Here is an 18,967-nt window from a genome sequence, read left to right on the forward strand (position 1 = left end):
CTGTTTAAGGCATTCTGCTAAAATTCTGGCATATATTTTATAATCATTGTTAAGTAATGAAATTGGTCTATAGTTTTTTACATTCATAGTGTCTCTGTCTTCTTTCGGTATCAACGAAATTACTGCTTCTTTCCATGTATTAGGAATTTTTCCATCTATTCTTATAATATTCATCAATTTCTGAAGTTTTGGTAATAGCACCTTCTTGAGGATTTTATAAAATTTTGCCGTAAAGCCATCTGGACCGAGTGCTTTCCCTAATTTCATTGAATTAATTGCTGCCTCTATTTCTCCTTTTTCATTTGGTTCATTTAATATCTTTTCCATATTTTCTGTTAAGGGGTTTACTTTAATTTTCTTTAAATATGTGTCAATTTTTTTCTATCCACCTTTTGACTTTTAAATAGCTTGGCATAATATTTATAAAATTCTCTTTTAATTCCTTCCTGATCAACAATTTCCTTACCTCCTGATACGATTTTATTAATAACTTTATTCTCCCTTTTTTTTTTCATTTGCCACGCCAAATATTTTCCAGGTTTATTCGCTCCTTCAAAAGATTTCTGTTGAAGTATTTTTAACTTCCATTCCACTTCTTTATTAAAAAATGTCTCAGTTAGCTTTGTAATATTGTAATCTCCCTTATAATTTTCTTTTTTCCAGGTCGCTTTTTAAGCTCCTTCTCCTTTTTTCCAGTTGCTTCTTGAATGTCCATCATTTGCTTATTTTTTTTCTTTATTGTTCAGTGTAATTAAGATGCCCCTCATTACCACTTTATATGCATCCCACACAATTTGAAATTGAGTGTCCTCTTTTTCATTTATTTGAAAGAAGAATTTAGTCTCCTTTTCCAGAGACACCACTACCTTTTGTTTCTGTAGCAAATCTTCATTTATCTGCCATCTTAGGGTCTTTTTCACAGGTTTTGCAGACCACATTCATATGTTCATATGTTCACATTATTGGATTGTGGTCTGCCCCTATTTTAGGAAGAATCTCTATTTTTTTTGTTAAAAGTCCAAGATCTTTTGTAATCCATAACATATCAATTCTCGAGAAAGAATTATGCCTTGCTGAAAAGAAAGTATAGTCACGTTCTTTAGGGTTAAATTCCCTCCATATATCGCCCAGACTTTCTTGTTTTACCAAATCAAAAAATGACTTTGGTAGTTTCCCTTCATTATTTTTTTTCCCCAGATCTGTTCCATTAAAATCTCCCATTATCATAATTTGCTCATACGCCACTTGGTCTAATTGTTGCATAATGTCTTTGAAGAAAGAGTCTTTTGCTCCATTTGGGGCATACAATCCTAATAACAAAGTTCTTTTATAATTCAACATCACTTCCATTGCAATATATCTGCCATCATCGTCTTTGAAAATCAATTTTGGGTCTAATTCTTGTTTGACATAAAAAACAACACCCCTTTTTTCTCCTTGGCACTGAACAAAATTTCATACCAAATTGTTTATTCCATAAAAATTTGTAATCCTTTTGCTTAATATGTACTTCTTGTAGGCAGATTATATTACATTTTTGTTTCCCAATCCAATGAAAGGTTGCCCTTCTTTTTTGTGATGAATTTAGTCCATTTACATTCCAATATATTAATTTGTAATCCATAATGGTTTTCTATTCTTAATCTGTACCCCCAAATTCCTTATGTTCATCCAAAAACTTTGTCATTTCCTGAGTGCTTGTCATTGTGAATCTCTTTCCTTTGTATTCAAAACTTAAACCCTCTGGAAGTATCCATCTGTATCTCATTTCATTTTCTCTCAGCTTTTCTGTCAATTTTTTATACAGTCTCCTGTCATTGATGACTTTCCTTGGCAATTCTTTCATAATTCTTACGCTGCTGCCATCTACCTCCAATGTATTTTCAAATTGTTTACTCAGAATCTTTCCCACCATATCTCTTGTCACAATTCTTACTACCACATCTCTTGGTAATTTGTTTTTTCTGGCATAGTCCAAGTTTACTCTGAAGATGTAGTCATAAAAAAATTGGTTTCATCTGGGTCATCATCCAAGAATTCAGCAATGATTTTTATTATATATGTCCTCAAGTCAGTCTCAGCAGATCCAGGCACCCCTCTCAACCGTATCTGATTTTCCATTAGTTTACAATCTTGTAGCAATTCTTTCTTCTGCATTTTTTGTATAGTGGAATCCACTGTATCTATTCTCAAATCTTGGCCTTTCACCTTTTCTTCCACCTCCTGCACTTTCTTTGATGCTGTTTGGAAGTCTTCTGAGATCTTCAATTTCTTTTTTCTCCAATTGAATTTTCTTCAATTCTCCATTATATCCTATGAGAATCGGTCTCTATAGGGAATAATGGAGTGCCCAGCAGCAGGGCTGGTGCTGGGGTTTTTGCTGCCCCAGGCAATTCTCACCACCACCCAGCCCTCCAGTGGGGGAGGGCCCCCAGTGCAGCCCAAATCAGGCCCCGTTTGACATTCCTGTGGCGTGGGAAGGCCAAGTGGGACCAGATGGGCCCGTTTGCATGGAGGGCTCCTCTTGAGGAGCCCTGTGCAAACTCCCCCCTGCTCGACCTTCCAGCTGCACAGAAAGGCTGAGTGAGGCCATATGGCCCCATTTGCATGGAGGGCTCCTCTGTGCAAATGCCCCCCCCTCGACCTTCTCGTAGTGCGGGAAGGTTGAGCAGGGCCAGATGGCCCCGTCTTGAGGAGCTCTCCGTGCAAACACCCACACTTGGCCCTTCCCTTCCCCAGTGCCCTCAGAGGATGCTGGGGAAGGGAAATCCCACTCTTTCGGCTCTAAGGGATTGGGGGAGCTCTTCCAATCCCTGAGCTGAGAAAAAATGAGCAGGAGGTTCAGGGATGGCATGAGCAGGGAGGGGGCACTTGCCCCTGCCGGGAGCTAGCACTCTAGGAAGTTCCATAGTTCGCTGATTCCCACGTGCTGGCCCTGCCCAGCAGACATTTCCCTCCCCCCCCCGCTTTCTGATGACCCTGAAGTGGGGGACGGCTTCCAAACCGGGGGATCCCCTGCCCCCACCTGGAGATTGGCAGCCCTACTCTGGAGAGGCAGCACATACATTTTTCCAATATATAAATACATTACAGCTTGTACAATAATCATGGCAAAAAAAACCCCACAAGAGATATTTCAACAAAAACGCATTCATAATTAACTGCTAAAAATGTGATCTTAATAAACAAAATATTTTAAAAGTACTTGAGCTTTAATTAACAACCAACATCTTTGTAGAACAAAGTTCTGATACTATTTATTAAGCCACGTATTGAATGGCTGGAATAATCTGTGAATATTATATCTTGTTTCTTGTAGTCGCACAAGGCAATTTACTGGCAGCACCATGACATCTGTCCACAGTCACAATCCACATATCAACCATAATCGGATGTGCCAAGAGTAATTCTGACACCTAAATTGTATAGATTGCACTCAGATAGCAGTATACCAAGCAGTGGGAAATGAATTGCTGAACCACTTGAAATTGTCTTCCCTTTGTTGCTTTAGAGCATTTAAGCATGACCACTTAGGAAAATTTCCAAGTAGCTGCTTGTATTCACACATTTTGTTACACAGACCTTTAGAAGAGATGACTCATGATTCTCTGAGGGTGTCCTTACAGCTTCAGTAACCGGTTGCCTAATTATTTATTTAAAAAATTGTGGTAAATATTTAAAAATGCTGCATTTTTTTAAAAAAGTCTTATTAAAAGTACAAAAATTGTAGGTGACAAATGTCATATAGAAAAGGCATTCCTTCTTTCTATTCCTTCTTCTTTTAAAGTGTTTTGTTATATATGCATATTGATATTGCTTCAATCAATTAATCAATCATATGAGTTTAATTGACTAGATTTGTTTAATCAGGTGGCAGCCAATTAACACTGCTTAGGTGTTCTGAGGTGTTGAAAAGGGATCAGACGACCCCAGTATATCAGTGGACAAAATCACTTTATATGTACTTCTTTTCCTCTTTTGTCTGAGTGTGAGAAAACTTTCTAAATAATTCTTTACCCCAAGGGTATTCTAGATTACTGGTTCTGCCAGTGCTTTCTCAAAAATCTTTTGTTGAACAGTAAAGCCTGTGTTCTTTTCTCTGAGAAGTGTGCTAGAATTTCACCTACCACTTAAATGTAGATAGATGCTTTATTTAGAAAAGTTTGTTTGAAAAGGTAGTTGAAAGTGAAATGAATTATCACTTAAGGTGTTTGGGGTGTGTGTGTGTGTACACACATACACGCAACCTGATATTGTGGGAAAGCTGCGATCACCTTCTGAAAGCACCTTCCTTTATTTGCTGCCTTCTGAGATGGCAAATAAAGGAAAGATACTTAAGTTGAATTAGTCTTGCCTGCAATACTGGATATAGAATCTTGCTGTTGGCATATAGTGTGCCTTATTGTACTTAATTATGAAAAGGCATTTTATCTTTAGAAGCAGAACTGTAGAATAGTACTTGATTGCCCATTCTATGAAACAAGTAGAAATAACTGCTTCTCTACTTTAATAGAGCTTTTTATTGCCCTGCTAGTCAAAAGGATGAATTTTATTTGATAGAAGGAATAAATATAGCACATTTGCATGCAGTTTGTTTTGCTCTCCTAGCTGGTAAGGGCAGATTCCATTAAAGCCAATGTGATTTATTACTCCATTGATACTTCACTTTATTTCATTTTGATGTGTTCTTTACATTTTCTACCTCTTAGGATGACTTTTGGACTGAGACAATAAAACTTAATGAACATATGAAGTTGCTTCATACTAAATCAGACCATTGATCCATTTAGCTCAGTACTGCCTACTCTGAGTCAGCTTTCCAGGGTGCCAGGCACAAAGAGGTTTTTCCCAGAGCTTGCAACCTGAGATCTAATAATTGGAGAGACCAAGGACTGAACCTAGAAAGGGCTGTGCCTTTGTGGTAGAGTTTGTGGTTTACAGGTTGAAGATCTAGATATCCAGTTGGTGGTATACCTGCTACCATGGAGCTACAGCCCCTGTCACAAATGCATACGATAGGAAAGCCCATGATGCCCTTAATAACCTAGTCAACAGGTAATAAATATCATTAGGGTTTGTAGAATCTTTTGGGCTCAAGTGCCGTGTTTTACTGGAGAAAGTTTCTCTTCCAGACGTTTCATTCTCAGCTGCGGAGAACATCCTCAGTGGCGTTGCAGCTGGAGCAGGCGCTCTGACCTTCTTGGCTGCTGTGCATTGAGTGGGGCCAGGGCTGCTGGAGAGCTGCTATTTCTAGGCTGGAGGGGATGTGGTGAAAGGGCAATTGGTTTGTGGATGTGTCCATTGTTTGGTGGGGCTTCCTGGAAGGGTAGTGATAAGGAAACTGGCTGTTGAATGTGACCATTTTTCTGTGTTAATTGCTGGGAGGGTTGGAAGTGGTGTGAAGATAAGGAAGATGGTGTTGACTGTGCTGATTGTTCTGTGGAATGTACTGGTTGTTCTGTGACTTTCTGTAATTTATAGTCCGTAGGGTGTTTTGCAGAGCTGGGTACCAAGATTGGTGGATGAAAATGCCTTCTTCCTTTCTGTTAAAATTGTGCTGGTGTTTGTAAATCTCAATAGCTTCTCTGTTCAGGCGGGTATGATAATGTGAGACCGTAGAAAGGACTTCAGTTCTTTCAAAGTGGATGACGTGGTCTCCTTCTTGAAGTGCATGTTCAGCTACAGCTGATAGATTATTAGTTAATAAATAGATTATTAGTTATGCCCAAATGGGAGGTGGTGTATAAGGGATAATTATAATTACTTTTCTCTGGTAATAAACCAGGTGAGAAATGCTCAGACTTCCATTCTTTAACTTGTTGAGCATAACCAGTTTGGCCCATAGCTGCAGCTTGGACGCTTCAGTTCTGGGCAGGGAGATATTGATTGGAAATGTATGATGCATAACACTTGGTCTCACTGTAAAACCACTGTATATTGTACTATCAAATAAAGCAATGTGATTATCTTATGTTTATTTTTCAAAGGAAAGTTCATTTATTCTAGGTTGATAAAATAATGAAAAAAGAAGAAATATGCAATAAAGTTCAGAAACACATATATAAAATTTAGAGTACAAAATTGTACATCACATTAAAGCTCAAAAGCCTTCCCTAATCTGATGTTTTCCCGCCAGAAATATTGTAGGTTTTATCTTTGAAGTGTTTCACACTTAAAGTACAAAAACAAAGAAATCACTTCATACACTAGCAAATTCTGTCTCTGGAATTGATAGTATATGAAGCCATATTAGAATTCTAGAGAGCTAAGAAAGGACCTGGCTAGCCTGAATCATGTCAGATCTTGCAAGCTAAGTAGGGTCACCTCTGGCTAGTATTTGAATGAGAGACCTCTGAGGAATGCCAGGGCTGTGATGCGAAGGCAGGCAGTGACAAACCACATCTGTTTGTCTCTTTCCTTGAAAACCCCACAAGATTGCCATAAGTGAGCTGTGACTTGGCACCCTGCACTACCCAGAAAGAAGGGCACATGGAGAAAAAATGAACAGGAAGACAAAGAGATGTTACTTCCTTAATAATCCCTTTTGTTTCCATCTGTACTCCCTTCTAGCCGTCTAAGTCAAAATCCACCCCAATTAAAGCCCGGGTATCTAGGACCTCAAAGAGCTGTAAGGATAAGAACAAATTTAAGTTAAGCTGTTACAAGCCTATAGGTGGTGCTATAATAAATATAATGCGCAGTAGTGTTCATGCATTGTCAAGAGTATTTTGGGTACTTCATCCCTCACTCTAAACATGTTATCTTTTATTTTGAAAGCACCATAATTCTTCTAATTACACTTAATTATAAAATATTTATTATGATTTTAATATGAAATTGGTGAATTGTATAAAATCAGTTTATACATGAAATGCACTGGCTGCTGTTCTTCCATGCCTCTTCCTACTGTTTGGAGGACACCACATGATCACAGTTTGTATAATTTGTAAGCCTTATAATACAATTGCACTTTTAGTCCCAGCATATGCAAAGGATTGACAGGGTGAGAGGAAAAGACAGATGAAGTCCCTTTGATAACCTGGGATGACCTGCTTTCCTATAAGCCTCTAATAAAAGATGGCAGAAAATTTCTTGTGATTACATAGATGAAATTACTCAGGTACACTTAGATGGGAAGGAATGATTTCTTCAAATGGGTCTAAGCCGGAAGACCTGTCCTACAGTGCAGTACTGCATATGTATAATCATTCTCAATAAACCTTTGTTGGTCTTAAAGGTGCTGCTGGACTCCAGCTTTGTTCTGTTGCTTCAGAGCAACATGGCTGCCCACTTGGATCTATCTACACTTTTAGTGGGACTTACTTCCTATTAAGGTATGTTTAGATGGCAGCCTAAGTCAGCACCAAACTGGGAATAGCAGATCACCAGAACCAAACCCCATGACAAATCTCTGCATCAGTTCTGTCTTTCACCAATTCCAAACCAAAAAGTATAAACCAAATTTATCGATCAGAAATTACGATAAAAGGAGAGATGGAATAAGAAACTGCAGAGTGGAAGTCTGTTAGCAGATTTAATGCTGTTTCAAATGATGTTAAAAGTAAGATTATATGTTATTCTTGCTACAGTAAGTAATGTTTCACCTTTTAAAAGGCAGTTATGTCAGTGTTCAGACAAACTGCATTTAGATTGTGCTGCATTCATATTCATTATGCCAGTGGTCACATGTTCTTAGTGATAACTTACATTCATATTGTATTTGCTATGGATGTTCCTGTGCTGCTTGAAATGTGGATGGTGTAAAGATGCCTTGCTCCAGTGGGGACATCTACAGTTATGTTTGATTTTCTGTCTTTCTGTCCGCCCTGAGACACTTCGGTGAGAAGGGCGGGATATAAGTCCACTAAATAAATAAAATAAATAAATAAATATTATGCCCTGTAGACATAAATCATTGAAGATAACTGTACTATTAGTATCTTACATGTTTAGGATGCATTTCTGTACCTTTTATATGTGAATCCTGCTAATTCACGAGGACTTTGAACGTGTGAACAGGCACCCTTTCCCATTAAATGTCTTTTTAAAGCATTGGTGGAAATCCCTACTGTTGCATTAATTTACCCAATGATTAAAGCTGACTTCCTGATCTCAATAATGCAATTTTAGGGGTGTTATGCTATTTATTACAAAAGCAAGCCCAGGTTATCATTGGTCATGGAAGATTATTAGAAAAGTGCTGATACTCTGCATTCAGAGAAATGTGAAATAGTTGTAGTTATGTTTTAAAACTTTCAAATATATTTAAGGGTATATGAAAGGAATTAACTTTTCTTTACCAAGTAGCCACATGAGCTGTCGTTTATGATTTTTTTCTATTTTTTTAAAGCTGAGTTTGTATAGTTCTGAGCACACAGATGTTCCTCTTGGCATTCATACAGTTCTAACCAATACAGGGTGGGTTTTTTTGCAGACATAGAATGTGAGCCTCTTTGTTTGAGACAAAGTGTTGCCTGTGGTGGGAACTGCTGTAGTGATGGGAATGTATCGTAATGTATTGTAGTCATTCCCTCCAATAGAGACAGCACATTTAAAGTAGCTTTGTGGGCAGTGGATTGTTTGGGCAGAGACCAGCTAATAACATACTCCTCTAACAGACTGTCTTAGGACTCGGAGCTGTGCCTCACATAGTTTAAGAAGTCACATGGCTTGTTCCAATGCTAGGTATCAATGCTGTTTTTTGTAAATGCAGGATTTAACAACCTGAATTAAGACATTCTGACCATAAAGGTGGAATTGAATCTTTCTTTTTTTAAAAAAAAAGCCACACTGCAGGAATCTTATCTTTTTAAATGTACAGTCATTCCTTTCTCGAAAGTTGGGTGGAAATATCCACAAAATTAGGAAACTACTAAAAAAATTCCAAGTTCTAGTTAAAAGTCCCATTTTAAAGACCTGAAACTAAGCCTAGCTTTGGTCATTGTTGTACCCTAACCTAAGAACACTGGCTGTGGGCTTGTGTAACCTAGGAACTGACACATTCTTTGCTCTATCCCTTGACTGCCTCCTCAGTGGAGAATTCTTGGTGCGCAGACTCACTGGCAGCCATTTACTTGTGGGGCGTGAATGGAAGTTGAGGTCATGGCCATTGGGTGCACCACTGTGGCTACAGGCCAGGTGATAAGTAGGTGAAAATTTTATGACATTGTTATGAAGTAGATAATGTCAAATAAATGGTAATAGAGGCCCTTTAATATAGTGAGGATTTCTTGCTTCACAGAACTTGCACTGAGAAAGTATCTTTGTTTCTAAGAACAGGCTGCTGTAGGCAGAAATATGGTTGCTTCAACTTAATTACTTTTCAGTACTCTGCATTTTGCTCTCTAGAAAATCATTTGGGGAGAGAGGGGTTCTAACATGATGTGTTATAGCAGGAGTCCCCAACCCCTGATCCATGGACCAGTCCCGGTCCGTGGCCTGTTAGCAACCGGGCTGTGAGTTGTATAATGATTACATTATATATTACAATGTGGTAATAATAATAAGATGACAACATTGGCTTTATATCCTGCCCTCCACTCCAAATCTCAGAGTGGCTCACAATCTCCTTTATCTTCTTTCCCCACAACAGACACTCTGTGAGGTGGGTGAGGCTGAGAGAGCTCTTCCCAAAAGCTGTCCTTTCAAGGACAACTCTGTGAGAGATAGGGCTGACCCAAGGCCATTCCTGCAGCTGCAAGTGGAGGAGTGGGAAATCAAACCCGGTTTCCCCAGATAAGAATCTGCACACTTAACCACCACACCAAAATAAAGTGCACAATTGTATCATCCCGAAACCATCGTGCCCTCCCCCCCCCCACCCCGTCCGTGGAAAAATGGTCTTCCAACAAAACTGGTCCCTGGTGTCAAAAAGGTTGGGGACTGCTGTGTTATACTATCCAGAAGCTATTTGCCTGTTCTTTTAGGTTTTTATTTTTTCAAATTCTGATGCTTGCTATTGGTACCCAAGAAATGTGGGAGGTATACAGTGTTGGAAAATTACAGAGTAGTTATTTTGATTTTGTACATGTATTTTAGTACTTTGCCAGATAAATTCTTTTGAATATAGTAATCCTGTTGCACATGTTACCTGTGCCAGATGATGGTATAGACTTGTAATATATAAATAATAATTCTACAGTAAAGCACTTTAGATAACACTGGGTCATTGCAACACCATTTGTAGCTGTAGAAAATTCCCTCAGTTGCCGAAGTAAATTCTAAATCCTTTTTAAAAAGAATTCATTGTCAAAAATATAATATCTTCAGCAATTCTCTCAAAGTGTTTGTTTTTCAGACAGTTTGGATGGAAAAAACTGATAGCACCTGTCCTTTTGAGATGATGATTCCTCTCAATTAGATAAATTCTATACTGCTGCCTTGAGAGGTGACTGGCATAGACTGTTATATTATGACATGACCATATGTGATACAACTTTCTCGATGACAGGAGTTACCTTTTCTGAGTTTCAGTTGTCAAATTCTTCTGCATTGTGTCATAATGAAAAGGTTACGGTTTTTATCTTTGATTTGAATGGAAATGTATATATGTCTCAGACTATGTCACAAAGAAAGGGGGGAAAGTATGGAGTATGTCTTTAGAAAGATGGCACTATTAGATTCTAGCTCAAGAACAGTGTTATCATTTTTAAAAGAGTTTATTTCCTTGAATGTTTAAATATTTTTAAGAAATGGAAGTGGTTTTTTTGAGCTGTGGCTAGGTGCTGCTTCTGGTATTAAGATCTGTACGTATGATATTACTGTGCTTTTTATATATATATAGTCTGAGAAGCAGTGTTTAATTGATTTTTAAGTATGTTATTGAACTCAATGTTGATTAATCAGATCAAACTGTAATTGGTGTGAGTGAAACTGAGGTGTTAGAGACATATTTGTTTTTTGAAGATATTTTGACTCTGTTATGTTTTTAAGAGCGGATTTGAAATATGAAGGCCTTTAATTCTAGCAATGAGTTGTAGCTTTTGTTAAAACATTTCGGTATTTTAGAAGTCATCAATATTGTAGGCACAGTATACATGTCCACTCTGACTGGCAAAAGCACTCCATGGTCTCAAGCAGAGAGGGGTCTTTCCTATCACCAGATACATGGGAGCCTTTAAATTGAAGAAGCAAGGAATTGAACTTTGGAACTCTGGCAATTTCCAGTCATTTGGAGCTGAGTGTCAGCAGAAATGCTGTGTCTATTTGTAAAGATGCTTGCGTGCTTGCAAACAAAAAGGTTGTATTTGGTTGGACTACACTATGAGCTAACTAAACCCCAGCTCTTACTGCTGGGAACAAGGTGGTAATGATGGACTTAAGTCATGCCCATCACTTTGTCCCCCATTGCCAGCCTCAGCAGTAATGCCAGCCCCTCAGGGGCTCACTTTTTTACTTGGGTGGAAAACCTTCACGCTGAGCAGAATGGAATGGCATGCCACTGTTCGGACATGCTTGATAGTGGCTGCTTACCAGTCAGTCATAGCCACTACCAGTCAGGCTGCTTACCAGTCAGTCATAGCCAGTGTGTTCTACCACTGAGCTGTTGCCTGCTGGAAAAGTGTTAAGAGAAATGTTGAGACATCATTGGATCCAAGTAATAACAAGCCTTTTTTTTTTTGCCAATTGCTAATGGGATCTTTGGCACATTTGTGGTATGCTTCAGTCCTAAACATAAAGCCACTTCACATGTTAATTAGGGGGAAACCATGAGTTTCCTCACTTCAAGGAGCCCTAGCCCTTGGGAAGCTTTTTGTAGTGTGTACCCACACACAAACTTATGAAGGAGCCCTTAACCTCCATGTACTTTGCATTTATTTTCCCAAAGTCTCACCAGAGTGAATTCTCTGCATATGAGAACAAGAGAGAACTGTGGCACATGCTAAAGAATGTTTTAGGAAAGATGTCAACTTCTTCCCACCTCTCGAAAGCAAAAAGCTTTTAAATCGTGCACTCTTGCAGAAATGCAAAACCAAGTTTAATTGCTGTCTTCCTATACTGTTCAGACAAGCAGACTCCTTTTGGTACATAGTAGAAAGGAGTCATTAGGGCAAAAGCTAAGACTTGTTTAGCCCTGGCCATCACAAAGATTACTCAGAAGAGAATGTATGCTGTAAGAATAAAAGGTTCAACTGGGAAAAAAAAGTTGAACTTTAAAATGAAGGATACTCTCAGTGTAATCTGTCTCCCAGTCAAAGTTTAAAAGATATTTCTCACTTTTTGTAGTTTTGCAGGCATTTCCTCTTTGTTTTTTTAATAACAGAAATTGCTTCCAGGTAGTTTGCATTGACAGCCAGGGTGGTGTAGTGGTTAGGAAGGCAAAGTAGGATCTGTGTGACCCATGTTCAGATATCCACTCTACTATGCAAGGTTGCCTGGTCATGCACTCTCATCCTAACCTACCTCATAGGGTTGTGGTGAGGATAAAATGGAGAAGAAAATAATGTAAATTGCTTTTGATCCCTGCTGGGGACAAAGGTGGGCCTATGAATGAATAAACTTTATTTAGAATTTTGTCTTCAACTTGATCAATTTTAGAATATTATAAAATATTGAACTATAATTTTAAGAATGTAGGAGGAATAAATCATGTCATTTTCATACTAGAAGTAACAATATTATACATCTGTTACAGTGTTCTTGCAGATATGTGTATAAACATGAGTAGCCTACTTGCTCACAAGTGCTAAATATTTGATGGCTTGCGTGGAAAAAAGTAAGGAAAACAACTCCTTCAGTTTGGAAATGTGTTTGTCACATAAATGTGATTCTTTTGCCAGGTGAATGACTGTGCAAGCCTGCTATTGGAAGTTTATTTGTTAGCTTTCTGGTTATGACTTTCTAAATTGTTTCTGTTGTACATACTTGAATGGCATGCTCCTGCATCTTCCTTTCATTTCCCCTGCGCATAGTTCTCTCATTCTAAACAAAAGTAAAATCCAGAAGCACCCTTAGTATAAGACTATTTTTCAGGTGCTGCATATGTGTCAAATACACTACTGCAATTACTATCTGTCTTATCATAGTGCTGGAAAGACTTGGAGAGATCCATGTTGCTATGTCTAGTTAGAGAAACCCAGTAAACACTGTGAAGTTGTTCCCTCTCTTCTCCTGGTAGACAGCCACTGACTGGTCACTCAGAATAGCACCAAGTCAAAGGTCACTTGTGCACAGATTTTTTGCCCAGACATGTATGTTGTTGGCAAGTTTCACTGCCCTATTGCATCATGGTACTTTCCTAACCCTGCATTGCTCCAGTGTCTTGGAAAATATTACAGCAAAGCCCAGATGGCTGCTATTTGGATGGGGAAATCTGGATTTTCTTGGTCCTGCTCACTTCAGAACCAATTTTTCCTGCTTCAGTCCCTGTGACAGCCACCCACCGCCACCACCAAGGGACTTAAAAAAAAAGTGATAGACATGTGTTGATAAGAACATAAGAGAAGCCATGTTGGACAGGCCAATGGCCCATCCAGTCCAACACTCTGTGTCACACAGTGGCCAAAAAAATTATATAACAGACATACACACATATATATACACACTGTGGCTAATAGCCACTGATGGACCTCTGCTCCATATTTTTATCTAACCCCCTCTTGAAGCTGTCTATGCTTGTAGCTGCCACCACCTCCTGTGGCAGTGAATTCCACATGTTAATCACCCTTTGGGAAGAAGTAATTCCTTTTATCCGTTTTAACCGGACTGCTTAGCAATTTCATCGAATGCCCAGTTGTTTATTTTTAAAACTACCAAACATCACCTTGGTTCTGGGGTGGGCGTGAAATGGCTATGAGGGAACTACAGGGAAACTACCATGTGGCAGCCTCATTCCCACTGCACTGCATTGGCAACCACAGTGACACAGTAAAGTATCAATCTGTGGAATTGACCAAAGTTACTAACCATCCTGCCTTTCACATTTCCTTTGTTTTTTTATTTTTTGTATATAGCGGTAGTACAATTTTGGGCACTTCATAAATAACTCAGTGTTTTAAGCCTTCAGGAAAATTCAATACGTATCTGAGAAGGCCCATCCTAGGTATTGCAAAAATTCTTCCCATCTTGGTTCATTTGAAATAGATTAATTATAAAGCCGTTCTTCTAAGACATGGTCCTGTGTAGGTCAGTTTTAGAGGATCAATTATTTGTAGTACTTGTAAAAAGAAGGAAGGGTTTTAATGTATGAATCGCTTGCCTGCCACAACCTATTGTATGCTTGTGTGTTCCTAAAAGCTTGTTTGATGGGAAACTTCTGCAAGTAGTATTCAAGTTTCCACTTTCTGAGCTCTTTCCATTGATCTTTTTATATGGGTGTTTTCTAGCTTCAGGGAATATTGTTCACAAAAGCAAGTAGTTAAGTCTATGCACAAATGGACACTCATGTGAACCACTTCAAGGTAGTGTTCCATGGAACGTCTTTGTTAGCAGGTGTGGCCATGACATAGAAATTGTCTTCTTGATAATTGGATTATGTATGATTAAAGTATTTTGAGGTTGTGCTGAAATTTTACTGAGTAGTATCTAAGATTTGCGTTTGTCTTAATATAAACTCATAGTTTTTTTATTACTAATGTGATGCAGACATTAAAGGTGAGTGTGATAGAAACTGTCAATTTTAGAGAGTCAAAGCTGGCAGAGGAGGCAACATCTACTAATGTTATATGGTGATCTACCTAGGTGCTTGCTCCCCTGAGCCTGCTTCAGCGGGGAGGGCGGAATATAAATTTGAGAAATAAACAGAAAAGGGCACACAAGTTGCATATCAGGATGTAGTAACTGAAATTAAGTTTATAAACCAGAATTCATGCTACCCCAGCCAGGAAGCTAAATGATTCCCTTACACTGCATTACAGCCAGACCTCGTACAGCAACAAGAAATGGGGAGATGGTAGCCGAGATCCATAAACATCACTTAGGCCTATTCCAGCTCAGCCGATCTATTTTTACTTTGTGTGGAGGATACCCAGACCATTACACAAACTGCTTTTGAAACTCTCCTTCAAAAGCATTTTGCTATGCATCTTGTGGATCTGGGGTGATACCCTGTTTTGAAACAAACAAGACAAAAAACAGTCCCATTGGGCACAGAGAGTTAACTTTTCTTTTTTTGAATCCTTGCCATCGTCTCCATAGCCCCAGCCAAGCCAAACAAAAGACGATAAATTAACTTTTGGGTTATTCTTCAATAGGAAAGACTTAGGAAGCACTTGTAGTTTTTCTGTTTGCACCCTGCCACCTTTCCACCACATAGGCCCACAATGGCAACCTTTTGAACTCAACTATGAACCACCAAGAAACCCTTAAGAACACTGAGTCTGGGGAGGGCAATCCTCAGGTGACTAAAAAAACTCTTGAGAAAACTACCTGGAGCTGCAGTCCTGTCCACATCTATTTAGCCATAGTGAATGTAGAAGGCTGTGCAGCTGAATCCTGTGTTTACTTAAACTGCACCAAGTGTTGGTAGTTCTGTGTGTCTTTTTTGATGTGATGGAAGTCCAGTGTGCTACCATAACTGCCTCAATAAAATGTTTAATTTCTTCAGTTCTAAACCCATTGAACTCAGGAGGCTTAGAAGGGTTCGGTTTTGGATTCTCCTGTTGGATTCTTAACCAGGATTAAATAGGATGAAAGTTGCTTTCTGTCTTAGTGGTTTATTGAAGATCATGAAGGACATGGTATAAGTTATTCAGGTTTAAAAAACCTGAAAGTACGCATAGTGCTAACAACTGTTTTCCCTTTTTTCCTAGGAAATACCAGAGGGGAACCAAAGTCCGACTGAGACTGATTGACCTTGAACTCTCATCTAGATTCTTGGGAGCAAAAACAGACACAACTTTACTGGAAGCTGACGCAGTACTCTTGGGACTGGTGGAAGGCAAAGAAAATAGACAAAAATAGTATATGTATAAATAAAACTGTGTATGTTCATTTGTGGTTTTGTTTTAATGAGTCCAGATACATAGTTCATTTGATGGGCATAGCATAGCCAATTTGAATTAAAGGTTGTAACACACTCTAATAGTAAATGTAGCAACTTTGGTTCTGTATGATGGTCTTTTTTGAAGACCTGTGTTGATCGCAGATTTCTGATAAAGACATGAATCTGAGAATCAGATAGCTACTGGGTGAGTAGGAATTACATTAATCTTTGTAATATGCATCCTTTAAAATAAATTAAAGTTGTGCAGGAATACTACTATGTCCATGATACATGGAAGACTTCATGCTGATTTGTGCCTTGTATCATTACACATACTTTATGTTCTACACAGTAGACCTTTTAAAATAGGGTTCCCCTCCCCTAGCTGTTGAAAATTCTACATAGATAATACAAGACTCTCCTGAACAGTTCAGCGTTTCTGTAAGAAAACTGAGTTTAAATTAGCTGATGTTTCATGGAAGACCAGCCAGTGAGTAATGCAGTGCTATTTTCAACTCTCTTTGAAAAAAGAAAAAGAAAGTACAGTCCTGAAATATTTCTCACGGCATATTTTGTGTAATGAGATGCTTTAGAAAATATAACATGCCTGGAATGGAGGCATGTTTTAGCATATTCTGCAGGCAGATCAATGAGAGGTTGTTTGTCAGATCGGAAATGCTCCAAGCCAAAGGGGGGGGGGGGGGGAGAGAGGAAAGGAAACTGGATCATAGAGCTTGTCTGTCTGCCCTAAATTGAGCTCTCATTTCAGTATTACTTGTTATCAAAGTCTGAACATGAATTTTGCTACACATTTGTCTCCAAATGGCAAATGTGTAGCAAAAGGTCATGAGGAGCTTTTGAATATTGACTAGGAATAAAAGTTGCCTTTTCTCTAAGTTGCTTTTGTGAAATAAAGAGTATTGTCTTGGATCCACTGGAGCTTTTGGGTGGGCAGATGGATTACTGGCCATTGAGCACAACTTTCTTATTTCTCTCCTCCAGGGGTGCAGAGGAGGTAGAAATCCTTCTGGCTGTGGAAAAGCTCTGGTGGGTCAAAGCTATTGATCTTGCAGACTGTGAGTTAGCTAGAACTGTTGAGCAAATTAAAGTGAATTGTTCCAGGCATAGTTGCATTATCATTAACAAATCTAGAATGTGTTTGGGTTTTCCTAATTAAGGTGAGGGGGGTACACATTTAATACAATTAAAAACCTTGCCATGGTTTTGCCTCATTTTGTGGCATTGCTATGATGATTGGAGTGTGACTGAATATATTCAAAATACAAAATACTAGTAAAATCCATTTAATAGTGATAGGTGTGATGTATGTTGAGAGAAGCCATTTATATTGTATGGACCTGTGGGAAGGGCACAACATGTATCTGTACCATTTATATGCAGAAGTATATTGCGCTCCTACAAGTGCTGGTGAGACTGATTATTAGGTTTCATCCCACTACGGTGTTGCCTCCTAGAGCAAAGCTTTGCTTTTTCCCAAATAAGTGGTTATATTTGCCTTATTTTGTTCCATATTAAGGAGTGCTGTTAGGAACGCTACACCCCTTGAATTTTGTTTCAAATTACAGAAAATTTGTATATCCCATATAACTCTGTTGGAGTTGCTTAGTTCTGTAAGCCCCCATCCACATAGACCCATTCTAGCTTTCCCACTTTAAGTTTTGGAGCCTGAATGGGTGAAAATATTTTGAATTGCATGGGGGGAAGAATTTATAGAGTTGGGTGTTAAAAAGCAAAATAATTCCTTCCTTCTATATTATTTCCCCCCATAAATGCCCCAGTCTCAACAATAAATAGTATAAGGGGAAATATGGAATTGTGAATTCTGTACATGTCTTATAATATCTATGTTGGCCTCTAAACCATTCAAACAAGGTTTTTCAAAATTATTAGCTGGACTTATACAAAAATGAGAGAATTTATTTCTCTCATTTTTATTCTCATTAACATATTTTTAAATAAAGTGGTTCTACTTTTCACGTTTGCCTAGTTCAAGCAGAATTAAACATGCTCTTCGTTTATATGGATGGCAGATGCATTCTGAATATTTTCAACACATGGAATAAAATTTAAGAAAGCAGCCTCCTAAATGATCCATTTAAACTATGTGCAAAGTCTGAAGCAATTATATCTCGTCTAATGTTGGTTTACCTATTGACAATCTATTGGAAAATGTTTAGGCATCCTTTTAAAAATTTAATGAAAGGCTTATCTCTTCTGCAAAAGGATGCAGAACTAGCATATTGCTTCCGGTAGCATATTTCCCATTCGAGTACAATGATAAACTATTAACCTAGCCAGCATTTGGTACAGTTCCAAGCAAAACCATAAAACTGTAGCCTACAAAGCACAATTAGTGTTTGTTATAGTTCATTCTGCATGTATGACTGATACCCATTTTATGAATTTATTAGTGATGCAGTATTAAATCTCTTGTTTGCTTTAAATGAGTAAAAATACATAGTGCTTATATTTCAACGTTATAGATATTTCCTCATCCCATCAATGACAGTAGTTTGAGATTTAGCAAACTTATCTTTAGACTGCCCATTTCCAAGCCACTACATAAAGAATTTTATAATATTTGTTTTTCTTAAGCATCCGAACTTCCTTGTTTCAAGGATTAACAGAAGAACATAAAACCTTTCCCTTTGTTCTTTTCATCTCCTACTTATGTGTTACAAGCTTTTTAAAATCTCTGTTTATCTAGCTATGATGTGTCCCACTCAAGGTGCTTTCCACATCAACCAGAGCAATGACTGTGATACTGTAGCTGGCTCACGCTTTAAACTTCTTCAGTCTCCTGATTCCTTTGGAAGCACCATATTGAGGGAGGGGATTGCTAGTGTGTAAGAGTTAGATACTACTAACATCCTAGAGATAGTAGCTAGCCCCTTAAGACTGCTGGCCTTCTAACAGGAATATAATGTGGTTTGTAATAGCAGTTTTTACCATGCTGACCTAAACCCTACCTAGTGCAAAACTTGTGACCACCATGTACCATGTAGATAGTATGGGGAGGAGTGG

At 38.4% G+C, this 18,967-nt stretch overlaps 1 protein-coding gene across 5 annotated transcripts in view; it reads left to right on the plus strand.

Moving 5' to 3' along the window:
* The window catches only part of TPD52 (tumor protein D52), a 107,164-nt gene extending 91,234 nt beyond the window's left edge, over positions 1–15,930 (plus strand). For all 5 annotated transcript variants that reach the window (XM_060243594.1, XM_060243595.1, XM_060243590.1 and 2 more), the window contains one exon: positions 15,750–15,930. In XM_060243594.1, coding sequence (XP_060099577.1) covers positions 15,750–15,900 — 151 coding nt within the window. In that variant the 3' untranslated portion in view covers positions 15,901–15,930. The remainder of the gene's footprint in view (positions 1–15,749) is intronic.
* The last annotated feature ends 3,037 nt before the right edge of the window (positions 15,931–18,967 follow it).

The sequence above is a fragment of the Heteronotia binoei genome, chromosome 7 (assembly GCF_032191835.1).
Source record: "Heteronotia binoei isolate CCM8104 ecotype False Entrance Well chromosome 7, APGP_CSIRO_Hbin_v1, whole genome shotgun sequence".
In the NCBI taxonomy this organism is placed as follows: Eukaryota; Metazoa; Chordata; class Lepidosauria; order Squamata; family Gekkonidae; genus Heteronotia; species Heteronotia binoei.